The following is a 13322-nucleotide window of genomic DNA, read 5'->3' on the forward strand; positions in this document are numbered from 1 at the left end:
CAAGGACACAATCCAATTTTGCAGGAATTCCACAAAGTCAATGCTTAGACCTACTTGTGTGTCACTGGTACCCATCTGCACCTATAAACCCAACTGGCCAAACAGTGAACATTAGGCTTTCCCCCACCTTTGATTACTTGTAAAAGCAGCAGGAGTGGCCTAACCCTATATAGGCTGCAGTCTGATTTGGGGCCTGGGATACTACTGAACATGCCTGGAAGTGAATCATTTCCTCATAAACTAAAAACCCATTATAGTTTTGGAGCAGGTTCTGAAGATCAGACCCTCTCAATCACCACCTTCTCTTTTGATTGACTGGGTGAGGAGGGGTAGGTGTGGCAGGAAAAACTAGACCCTGCTCCAAGTCATAGCGATGCAATTTCCTTAGCGCTACACCATGACACTTCAGGTCACTTGCACCTGTTGGCTGATATGTACACATTGCAGTATTAAACGTCACAATGGGTGGGTTCTATTGACTGGGCAATTTTCATTCATTCATGGCAAAACACAATAAAGAAATGTAATAAAGTTGCCCTCCTGTCCTCTTTGGGGAGACAGTGTTACTCCATGCAATTGCCAGCTCACAGCCCAATTTTTGGCAGGTGCAGCAGAGCCAGAAGACTTTTTCCTGAGAGATGGAAGCTTTCACAAAGGATCCTTTGTGACAGCTGTCCATCATGCTTTTTTGTTGTTGTTGTTTCTGGCTACCCAATGTGAAGAAGCTGGGGAGGAAGGATGGTGTCTGGCTCAGCTTTCTCTCTCTTATTTGGCATTCATTGAGCTGAAGTCCAAAACAAGCCTTGCTGAAGCGCTACAGAGCTCTCTGGGGATTATGGGCGATTGTGTGAGAATCTGTACAGCCAGACAAATGGGTGTCATCTGCCCTCCTGGCTTTGACGGAAGAACTGTTGAGCTACCTTCCTTCTGTATACCGATTCCAGCTTTTCAAATCAGGGAAAGTCATGCTTAGAGATGTCCTGAGGGAGCAATGCCAGTTTCCCCATCTCTCTCTCTCTCTCTCTCTCTCTCTCTCTCTCTCTCTCTCTCTCTATCTATCTATCTCTCTCACACACACACACACACACACAAACAAACACATACACACTTTCAAAAAAGTAGTCTGTGCCCTATTCCTTGCGCAGAGACAACTGTCAGATATTTCTAGGAAATTAGTCCAGTAAAGTTTTCACAGATTAAACATACCAAGAATATTTACTCCATCTCATTTCCATTACAGTATTTTTCTGCTTAGAATGGAAGAGTTAAAAGTAAAGTGCCTGTAGCAGTACTTGAGAACATAAGCCACGAGACAGGGAGCCCTTTGCTGACCCTGCCTCTCTGTTAAAAGACTATTTTAAGGATGCCCATCTCAGTCTCACCTTTGCTCTGGCTGCCAAGCTACGTAAGTTGAGTCGAGCCGAAGAGAGAATTTGCAGTGCCTCTTGGTGATTAGACTTGGTTTTGCTGCACCTCATTGCCACTGCAAGATGAATTTTAAAAAGGCAAAACAAAAGTCTGGTGATTACTGTGATGACACGGCAGACATAAATTACTACTTAAGCTTTCAGCCAGTTCTCTTCATGAGGAAGCTCATTAAAAGGAGCATCCATACAAATGGTAAGGGGGCAGGTATTCTGAACTGCAACATGAATCCCTGAAACAACACAGCATTGTTTCTGTAAAACGAGAATAAAATACCGTAACAAAATATTGCTGTGTGGAGTGCTGCTGAAATCCCACCCTCTTTCCTGCTACTTCATTCCACTCCACCTCTTCAACCCCAGTTAGTTCTTCCTCTTAGGGATTTTCCCTAAAGCTTTTCTGTACTTCTGATATCTTCTCCACCTTGCATGCAGAGGGCTCTGTTTTGGCGACACACTTCTGAACTTCAGAAATGTGTAAGTGAGGTCTTGAGACAAAATAGTGTGGGGTGGAGGGAGACTGCCCATGACTGAATGTGTGTCATTATAATATCTCTGTGTTTTTCTCCAGCCTCAGAGTCATAGTATTCCATGGACACTGGGCCCTCATTGACTTTTTTTGGTGGTGGAGGGAACAATTCCTCCCTTTGAGGGTTCTCCCCCAAATTATTTGTTGTACTTAGTGCTGACCTTGGGCTTATCTAAAGTTGCCCTATAACTTGTCCATTTTGGACAAATGAATTGGAATGAAAATATTGGCTGATACAAGTGCTGAATGTCAGCGGTATACTGATTTAAGGGATTTATACCCTGCTTTTTGGCCACATGAATGCCACTCCAGGGGCAGAGCGTGAACGGAGCCCGCACTGCCCCACCCCCAGTGCCAAGCAGGGCTGTGCTTTGCTGTGCCCTTGGCAGGCACACTCACACCGCCTTCCAGTCCCGCTTGTGTGTTTGAAAGAGCTTCTGTACAGTGAGGGACTGATTAAAATGATCTGCCTCTGATCCTTGCGGATCCAGATGGATTTCTGAGGGAATTTTCTGCATGTATGACTGGTGGTCCTGCTGAGACTTCACATTGATCTCTGGAAACGGAAAGTGACTTGGTCATTTAACACAATCTCTCCTGAACATCCTTTTCCCTACTGTAGAACTAAGGCAGCTCTGTTTTTCTGGGGATTTGTTTTTAAGTATTAGCAAGCGTGGCATGTTACAGCCAAATGAACCTTTTAAAGTAACCCACCAATAATGATTTCTGCCAAAAAAATTCATACGGGACATACCATGTGCAAGCTCTAAAGCTCCTTTTACTACGTTCTTAAAAGAGAAAATATCTTTGTCCCAGTCCTTTGACTGCATTTCACATTTGTATGCTTTGCTGAGATACTGTAGCACCTGTAAAGACAGAAGAGTGAAATTATAAAACAACCTTAGTTCGGCTTTATGTTAATACGTAAAGCCAAAGTTACTGTAAAAAAATAGTTCTGATTGGTAATACGTTAGTTTCTCAGTATTAGTTTTTCAGTCTTCCTCCCCTGCAACTGTATTCTGCAGCTGTAGCACAGATGTTTTTCGCTGTTATTGCCTTTCAAGTATGACAGACATATAAGTAACACGTGTTTAAAAGATAATTTTTTACCTTTAAAAAAAAATCTGTCTAGACTGATGGATGTGACCCATATTTTGCTAGGTCACAATGACTAAATGCACACGAAAGCAGGAAAACACTTGTATTTTAATATTTTAAGCCATTATGCATCTAAGGAATGCAATAAATTGCTCAAATATATACAAAGATTAAGATGCCAGTTTTATTCTGTATTGGTTCCCCAATGTGGAAAAAAGCAAGAAGACATGGATTCTGCAAAACGGAGAAAATAAAAAGCAATCGCCCAAACCTACGCAGAAGCAAATGAGCCACAGCAAAAACAAGTGTTAGGAAAGTCCCCCCCCCCCACTAAATCCAAATGTTTACTTACCCTTTTTTAAAGCAAAAAAACATGAGCACTTAAGTCCCATTGGTCTTAATGGAAGAGTTGAAAGAATTGGCTTAATTCTCCAACAAACACCAATGAGAGATCTTTGCTTTGTGAGGTGACCCAAAAGGTGGCTGTTTGATTCTCACCTGGGGCTAGTTAGAGAGACCACACAATTGCTATGTACCAAGATTTGCTTCCATATGCTATTTTTTATTTTCTTTCTTCAAAACAAGCCAAGTCAAGCACACCTAATCCACATGAATTCCCCATCCCACTAATAAAGATCTGCAAAGGGGATTCTGTTGTGCTTGCCATCTTTTAAGGAACCCTATTTTGCGATAACAAGGGGACGCGGGTGGCGCTGTGGGTAAAAGCCTCAGCGCCTAGGGCTTGCCGATCGAAAGGTCGGCGGTTCGAATCCCCGCGGCGGGGTGCGCTCCCGTTGCTCGGTCCCAGCGCCTGCCAACCTAGCAGTTCGAAAGCACCCTCGGGTGCAAGTAGATAAATAGGGACCGCTTACTAGCGGGAAGGTAAACGGCGTTTCCGTGTGCAGCTCTGGCTCGCCAGAGCAGCGATGTCACGCTGGCCATGTGACCCGGAAGTGTCTCCGGACAGCGCTGGCCCCTGGCCTCTTAAGTGAGATGGGCACACAACCCCAGAGTCTGTCAAGACTGGCCCGTACAGGCAGGGGTACCTTTACCTTTACCTATTTTGCGATAACAGAGAATGCCTTTCTCTTGGCTAAGCCTAAGCGTGAAGCAGCCAGGCAAGTCATTGCTAGCAACAGGAAATCTTTGAAGTCTGTTGATGCATTGTACAGTTGTACCTTGGAAGTCAAACAGAATCCGTTCCAGAAGTCTGTTCGACTTCCAAAACATTTGGAAACCAAAGCGCGGCTTCTGATTGGCTGCAGAAAGCTCCTGTAGCCAATCGGAAGCCCCGTTGGACATTTGGGTTCCAAAGAATGTTCGCAAACCAGAACACTCACTTCTGGGTTTGCAGCGTTCGGGAGCCAAAACGTCTGAGTACCAAGGCGTTTGGGATCCAAGGTACGACTGTAATACGATAGAAAAAAAGACTTGTGATATAGCATTTCTAACTAAATGTGAATATCATAAACAAAATAAGGAAGAAAGGGCACCAAATATATTTATTTAATGCTGGGAGTTCATTTATAAATCTATGGAACACAAAATTGCAAGACAACTTCCACCTTCACACTCGCCTCCCCCCCCCCATTCACATGGATTTCTTGATACAGCTAATTATTGATATAGTTTTATAATTAGGATACACAACAAATATCTGTCTCATGTTTTTTTGTGCATGATGTGAAATTTCTTGCTCTCTTTGTGAAAGAGAGCTGTATTTATGGAATCACTTTTTTTGTGAAAAGCCTACTCTCCTTTTCAATTTTAGCAAGTTGCTATATCAGACATTTTGAATACGTTAATGCCGCTAGGGTTCTATATCATTTTATGGTGTTAGTACAGTGGTGCCCCGCAAGACGAATGCCTCGCAAGACGGAAAACCCGCTAGATGAAAGGGTTTTCCGTTTTGGAGGTGCTCCGCAAAACGAATTTCCTATGGGCTTGCTTCGCAAGACGAAAATGTCTTGCGAGTTCCTGCAGGGTTTTTTCCCCTCCCCCCTTTTTCCCAAGCCGCTAAGCCGCTTATCAGCTGATCCGCTAAGCCGCTTATCAGCTGATCCACTAAGCCGCTTAACAGCTGATCCGCTAAGCCCGCTAAGCTGCTAATAGCGCTAATCCGCTAATGGGCTTGCTTCGCAAGATGAAAAAACCGCAAGACGAAGAGACTTGCGGAACGGATTCTTTTCGTCTTGCGAGGCACCACTGTATTTGCTTTGGGTACTTTTTGACAGGAAAACTGAGTTAAGCTCACATCTCTGTCGATGCACCGGGAGATTCATGTGGGCCTTGAAACATACGAAACATTGGAGAGACAGTGCTTTCTACGGTGAAAACCCTTCATAGAGTGCAACACCAGTTCAATTTTAGATATGAAATAGAGGGTGATACCACTCTTGTCCTCATCACTTTCTCTCTGACAAAGGGGAGGCGGAAATGTGGGTGGGGGAGATGACCATATACAGCCACATCTCCTAAAACTAGTTTTGTAATCAGAACTTACATTTGAAAGTAGTTTTCCACCTCTGAGATGCTAGGGACAGAAAATCACAGCCAATGGCAGTTTCCTTTTTTTTTTTTTTGCCAGAAGCTTGCCTCTTCAGTCTCTCTCTAGCCTTTCTTAAGCCAACAGAGGAAGACTATTAAGTTTATTACCTGCTGATCTCAGTGTCATCAATATTTGAGGCTGGCACTTTGTAGGGTGGGGAATCACTATTTGAATGGAGCTATAATTGCACATAAATTACACAAAATAACACAACTGAGAATGATTCATACCAGCATTTTACATTATTTCACCTTTGATCAAATATTAAAACAAAGAAGCATACTGTGGCATTCAAATGTCAAGCAAATTACCGGGTCGTAGAGCTAAACTAGAACTTTAAAGGGATAGAATGGTTACAGGTGTTTCCTGGGCTGCAGAATACAAAGCGAAGCAAAGTGGTTTGGACTCTTGGGAAATGTTAATTGGAATGGACAGTATAGGATCATAAAATTATAGAGTTGGAAGGGACCATGAGGGTCATCTAGTCAAAACCCCTGCAATGCATGAATCTTTTTGCCCAATATTTGGCTTGAACCCACCACCCTAATATCAAGAGTCTCCTGCTCTACCAACTATCCCAGGTAGATTCCTGCCTTTGCAAAGCACCATGGAGGGTTCCATGTGGTGGTGGAGAGATACCGTATTTTTCGCACCATAGGGCGCACCGGACCATAGGGCGCACCCAGTTTTTAGGGGGGGAAATCAAGGAAAAAAATATTTCCCCCCCAGCCCCAAAGAGCAGCGTACAGGCTGCACACAACCTCTCCCTGCCGGAGAGGTTGCGAGCAGCTATGGAAGAAGGCAAGGCAGTGAGCGGGATCCATCCCGCTCGCTGCTTTGGCTTCCCCTTTAGCCCTGTGCAGCCTCTCCCGGGAGGGAGAGGCTGCGTGGGGTAAAGAATCCATAGCCCCGTGCAGCCTCTCCTTGCCAGAGGGGTTGCGCGCAGCTATGGAAGAAGGCAAGGCAGCAAGTGGGATGGATCCCGCTCGCTGCTTTGGCTTCCCCTCTAGCCCCGTGCAGCCTCTCCTTGCCGGGAGAGGCTGTGCAGGGCTAAAGAAGCCATAGCCCCGTGCAGCCTCTTCCTGCCGGAGGGGTTGCGCACGGCTATGGCAGAAGCCTGCATTCGCTCCATAGGACACACACACATTTCCCCTCAATTTTTGGAGGGGAAAAACTGCGTCCAATAGAGCGAAAAATACGGTAATTAGTTGGCATGCTTGAGTGCTGTGAAGATTACTGAACTGGGGGTATGTTAAATAGCAGTATGGAATACGACGAGTTAAGGGCAGAATAAGTAATCAGAAGGTACAGAATTGTGTTACTTAAAAACGTATTAACTGTTTAAAAAATATATAATGCTAAAAATGTCCCTGCCAACCAGCATTAGATTTGGGCAATATGAAAAAAAAAAAGATAAAGGAGGGAGAAACAGAGTGTTGGTGGCTATTTGCTTTTTGGCACCCAACTGGATCTGCCCCTGGACAAAACCAACAAAGGAAACTAAGGCAAATACCAGGAAAATCTTTATTATGGTTACACAGTTTAGGTTGCATGCTATGCTGCTTCATAGGAAAAGAGAGGCTGTATAGGGCACGTTGCTAACATTAAAACACAGACACACCTAACCTAAATGAAGAAATTTCTGGTAACACTCTCAAGGGAGCAAGCTCTTACAGGAAAATGGGTCAGGATAATTTAGCAAGATCTTTCCGTCACAATATTCTACCATGTTTTGAAAGCTGGAAGTATTCATTTTATATTCAGAGTTTGATGCTTCTTTCACACTATGTGGCTCCTTGAAAAATTGCCACCGGGAGTTTGCTTTGATTTAATAGCTGAAGCACACATCTCATAACCTTGGCTACAGCACAAAGATGAAATGCTTGCTTGTAGTTCTTCCAGTTTTCTATAGCAAAATGAAAACAGCAAGCACCGCTACTGGAAAATGTTTCTTTTGTATTATAATGTGTAGGCACAGGGGACAAAAGATTTAAGTCCTGATGACTTCTCTATACACTATTGTCTTACCCCCAAAACTGGCTCTATTACTATGGGCCTACAAACATGGTTCTCTGTTATTAAGACATCCTGGAGCAGTGGTTCCTAAACCATTTTTCACATTGGCCATCTGTAGATGATTAAGGATCTTTGTGGACCAGAGTGATTTTTCTGTCTGTTGTAGAAACTGGAATGCACTGTGGTGTTGATGATATGCAATTTTTAATTGTATTTTTACTGCTTTTTAATTTATATTGTATTTTACTGCCTTACCATTAGAATTCTATGGAGTTTCTATCTTTTTGATTGTGCCCATGTGATGTTTTCTGTTATTTCCAATACGCACTTCATTGTTAGTCCCCCCCCCCCAGTGTCTCCATGTAGTTTAGAAGGTTTGTGACTATGTGGCAGATTTCAAAGCTTTCTTTAGATTCTCTAAATACCTAGAAGATTTCAACAACCTTTTTGGGCCTGTGGGCACATTTGCAAGCACTGGGATGGATTGATTGATTGATGCTTTTTGTGATGTGTGTGTGTGTGTGTGATCTTCTGGAAAACAGAGACAGAGAGGGCAGAGTTAACCCTCCCTTCCTAGCTGAAATCTCAAGGAAGATCACTCTTCCCTCCCCTTTGCAACAGCAAAGCTTGAAAAAAGCCAATAGATTTCCCCCCAAGGCTAATTGCATGATGAGGTTGATTTTTTTGGGGGGGGCAGGTGAAGCTGGGAAGGGTTAAGTCTCCCCTCCCCAGCCCCCCTCCTAAACCCCTGATTAGATTCAGACCTCAAATGCTCTCACTCCATTTCCTGGGTCAAATGACAATTTTATAATCTGAAAATGGTACTAAAGTAGGCAGGACAGAAGGTCCCCCAGGAATATACTTAATTTCTAGATGACTCGTTTCAGAAACACTGTTTACTAGCTTCTGCTATTACATGTCAAGGTGTAACATCCCTGGCATTATAAAGGGAAATTCTGTCTCTCTCACAGAGCACAAGAACCAGGGTAATGAGAATTTCCAGCAGCATCTACTCACAGGGGATGCAAAGCTGAGAAAACTGAACTTGCATCTCCTGGTAGAAAGTGGGTGAAGAAAACAAGACCTGTTGTATGAAAACACTTTTTCTGAGAGGGGGAAAAATCTATCTTTAACAAATAAAATAAAAAAGCCAAAACAAGGGAAGGTTAGACATAGTTCAAAGACATAGTTGATATGCAATCCAATAGCAGCAGCACTGTAAGAAATGCACAAATCCCTTTATCTTGTCCTTTTGATTCTTCCTGACTAATCTCATGTCAATCTCCTTCACCCTTTTTCCTTTCCAGCTAGTTTTTCTAATCTCACTTGCTGCTTCTCCTTTTCCTCTTCTGCATTCTCCAAGCTTCTCCTTCCCTCCCTCCTCCTCTCTGGCAGATTCACAAACCTCCTCTCCCGTAACTTCCTTATCTTTGTTACTTTTCCCTATATGCCTGTTAGCTCTCTCCTTGCTCTCCCCCTTCACAGTTCATCTATATGTTTGAATCCAGCTTCTCCATATGTTTGCAAGGGAGATGCCACACTTACTCCCACCTGAAGAGCAATATTTATCTGTCAGCAGGTGGTGTTGAAGGAGCAGGCTGACCTTGCAGAACAGCTTAATAGGTGACCCCACCGCTGCAGTACACAGTTACATGGCACTAGGTTGTAATAGTTTGATGACTGAGAACATTCTTTTCCCCTGAGTGCTGCTGCTGCCTTCAGATAATGCTTTAGCCACCTGAATTCCGTAGAAAAACTGAAAGGTGCAAATCCATTTAGAAAAGCCATATTGCTTAAAATAACCTTTTAGTGCCCCGCTCTGGATTATGCACATTAAATATACAGAACACAATTCTGAGATAGATACATATGCTTAAGGTTGAATTGAACAGAAGTAACCTTCTGTGGATTGCATCCTTAAACTCGACCTATTTCTGAAGTTCATTCTCACAATAAGAATGATGAAAAACAACATTTCGCCTGTCTTGGGTGTTAATTTTTCTTATTCCAGTTCTGCAGCCTGAACATTCTGCATTATCCTCCCTCCCTTTAATGGCCTGCTTTGTTCTTTTTCTTCTTTATCGAGTTAAGCTTGATTTGCTGATCGGCTTGTCAAAACAGAAGTACCAACGATAAGTGAAATTGGCTTAAACTGATTCCTTCACAATATTTTTTTTGTGTGTGTGTGAGCTGGGGAAACCAAACAGTCACAAACCAAGCATCATGGTCCTAATACAAACATTTGGGTAGAGAGTAAATTTCCTATATCATTACTAATTTAAAACCCCACTCTTACCATTAGCACTTACCTTCTCTGTATCTTCATGGTTATCACTCTGCCCATTCCCATAGAGTCTTGCATATAGTCTCCAGATTTCTCCATCACTTGTCACTCTAGAAGTCACTCTGCCAAAGAGTCCCTGCAGTTTCCCCTTCAACCCTGTTGCAGTTTCTCCATTACGATCGGTCACTCCATCCATAACTACTTTTACTAGTATCTTTAGCACCTTTGAGAGAAGATAATTTTGGTTATAATTGGACTAAGACTACAAGGCAAATTAGTGAATGTGTGCAACGTGTGAGTTCAACAGCCGCTTTGATTTTTGGCTTTTTTTTACAATCAAACAGATCTTATACAGTAATATAATTTGTAGGAGTCTGAATTATTTTTATGTTATTTATTTATTAAATTTGTATGCCACCCTTCATCCATAGATCTCAGGGTGGTTCACAACATAAAAAATACAAGATAAAAACCACAATATGCATAAAAAAATCCCAAACCCCCAGAACCAATAATCCCGCTTCCCTTTTCTTCTGGTGCCTAAAGGTGTATAATGAAGGCAGCAGCCAAACCTCCCAGGGAAGAACATTCCACAAACAATAAGCTGTTCAAGAGATAAAGATAGCAAAGAAACAATGTTCCCCAGTGGTAGCAGCAATTCTACAAAAGCTTCTTCTCCAAAATTTGAATAAGGGTTCTATATTACATAATTGGGCACCACTTAAAACTATAATCTAACATAATTGGGCACCACTTAAAACTATAATCTAACCAGAAGACAGAGAGCCTTACTGCCCCAAATTTACACAACATTCTTAATCTGTAAGATAAAAAATCCCTTTAAAATTGAAAATCCCTTTAAGGACACATGGGAAATTCTAACTACATCTGTATCTGGCAGTCAATATTAATAAAAGGACCTGAATATTCTCCAGAGGAATCAAAGGCATTTAGTAAGGTTTGGAAAAACACATGTTGGAGGTACTGGGAATACATATAAGCAGTGGGATCCTATACATGTTCATTTACTTGTTAAGTCCCATTGTTCTTAATGGAGTTTATTCCCATGCAAATGTATAGGATTATTTTATGGAATTAATCTATTAAAATGTAATGTAGCTTTCCTATGTACCATAGATGCAGAGACACCATACTTGTTTAAGAATGCTAGCAACTTATTTTCTTGGAAAATAATGAGTTCTTGAAAAACTAATAGAATTTAAACACTTCTAAATGACTTTGCCATTTACTGGTGCTATATCTAGCAGCTAAGAAACCTGTTCTTAAGTTGTCAAATTTATTATCAGTAGGTTACAAAATCAATGTTGTAAGTTATATAACATTTTCCCACATAACTTAATCATTGAGTGCATCAAATAAAGTTATGCATTCATGCAAGTACATTCAATTTTTATGCATGTCTCTTAGAGGTCATAGGATCATTATAGAGGATCAAACAACACACCAGTGAAGCCGGTTTGCTGTTCTTCCCCCATAACCTTCCTAGATGTTTTTGTTCCCATGATGACTTTGTCGAAACCTAAACCCCCGTATTTCCAAACATCTGAGCTGTTACTAGTTATCACTGTACAGTTACAAAGCCCCTTTGATATAAAATTTCAGCCTGTCAAAACATGTTTCCCAGGCTACCTTGATGCTCAGCAAAGCTGACAGGCTTCACGAGGGGGAAATGGTTTTAGAGATCAGTTCTCACATGATAAGCCATCAGTCTACAGAGTACCACGCTGTAAATGGCTCCCGATGTTACGGCTTAAAAACAAGGAAATGGCCATTAGCAGGTACAGGTGTCTCCTTGAACCTATTAATTCTGCTTCCTCCTCAAGCTCTGAAATCTATTTCTGAAATTGAAGGGACAGAAAAAGTTTTTCTTTTGCCTTTCCAGCAGAAAGGATTCTGGACAGGAACCACATAAGCAAAGATATCAGGATCTGGCTAGATGAGGAGGAATGGTGGGAGTCTGCAGCTGGGGAAACAGTGCTGGATTACCGAATAGGCAGCAGTCTGTGGGCCCACGACTTTTAGGGGCCCTGCGAAAATGGATCAAAGTAATGGACTGGATCTTGAAAGAAAATTGCAATCTAGCTTTCTTAGTTCAATGTAATCCCACTAGAGCATGCGCATGAGAGGCGCCCCAAGATGTCGACTGCCTAGGGGGTGCTACATGTAGCAGGACAAAAGGCACAGAGTCCCCCTCCTTGAAGGAGTTCGCGACTGCTGGGAAGGCTCAGATCCTCAGTTCTGGTGACTGCCTCCTTGGGGTAGTCCCGTCTATGGAGTTCTCTCTTAGGTTTTGTCTCTCTGAATAAAGAATCAACCTTACTGCTTATCTCTGAGTTTATGTGCTGACACAAGATGACATGGTGGGGTTTTCTCTGCTGGTGTCTGTCTTCCATTAACTCCTGTTTTGAACACATATGTATATCCTGCTCAAGAAACAAATAAAATTGAGCTGTGCACTGTAGAGTGAAGCAGACTGCTTAAAAAAGCCACAACGCATTTGATGCTTCTGTCATTCTTAGCAAGCCAGCATTAGAGCAACAGCAACGGCTGAGCTTTAACAGTGAAACAGAGGGCAATTAGCATTGCTAAAGTAGTGTCTGATCCTCCTTACTCTCATGGTCAAAGGTGATTGTTGTGAACTGTGACTTAGCTCTTGCCAAAAAATGTTTGGCATATATGGTATAAATCCTGAAGTTGACAGAAGTAGCAAATTGCACCGAATAAAATCCCATGCCACAGGTGCAGGACAGTAGCTATCTGCAGTAGTAAAACTTGCACCCAGGGCTGCCAACAGGTACTGAACCATGAGCCAGCAGGGGCCCCCGATTCTTACCTTCTTTTACCTCTTTTTTTTTGGAAAAAGAAAATGTAATTCAATTAGACATTTCTACAGAAAGAGCACAAAACGCAAAGGCTTCAGCCTCGGCAGGCAACAATACTGCTGTTAAGTATCAGGACTATGGGCTGCTGTGAATTACATTAGATATTTGTTTCTTGCTTCTCCACCCAGGAGCTCAAGGTTGCACACATTATCCCCACCCCCTTTTATCATTGTAATAGAATCCACTCTATTCCTGCAATTGTTATTTGTTTTAAAACTGTTTTTAATAATTTTTATATTGTTGCAACCCACCCTGGGACCCTGCGGGGAAGCATGGGTAAGAAATCCAATAAATAATCGTAACAGTGGCAGCCTGGTGTGGTAGGCTAGGCTAAACTAACATATTTACATCCTCAGCAGTTTTTGCCAGTAGATTGCTTGAGGGGGGCTAGCCATATGCAATGTACCAGGCCCAGGAAATCCTGTGGGCATCCCTGCCTGTCTGCCTGCACCTACTGGGATTTTGCTTTGTTGCATACATTTTGATGTAGCACTTTTTACACAAGTAAGAGCCGGCCACA

The 13322-nt window shown here is 42.4% G+C and overlaps 1 protein-coding gene across 1 annotated transcript in view; it reads right to left on the bottom strand.

Moving 5' to 3' along the window:
* The window catches only part of TTC27 (tetratricopeptide repeat domain 27), an 80984-nt gene that overhangs the window by 3387 nt on the left and 64275 nt on the right, over nt 1-13322 (bottom strand). The window contains exons 16-18 of the mRNA XM_081904741.1: nt 9925-10122; nt 2708-2819; nt 1383-1483 (exon numbers count right to left, since the gene is read on the bottom strand). Coding sequence (XP_081760867.1) covers nt 1383-1483; nt 2708-2819; nt 9925-10122 — 411 coding nt within the window. The remainder of the gene's footprint in view (nt 1-1382; nt 1484-2707; nt 2820-9924; nt 10123-13322) is intronic.

This window comes from Podarcis melisellensis, assembly GCF_964234715.1.
Source record: "Podarcis melisellensis genome assembly, chromosome: 3".
In the NCBI taxonomy this organism is placed as follows: Eukaryota; Metazoa; Chordata; class Lepidosauria; order Squamata; family Lacertidae; genus Podarcis; species Podarcis melisellensis.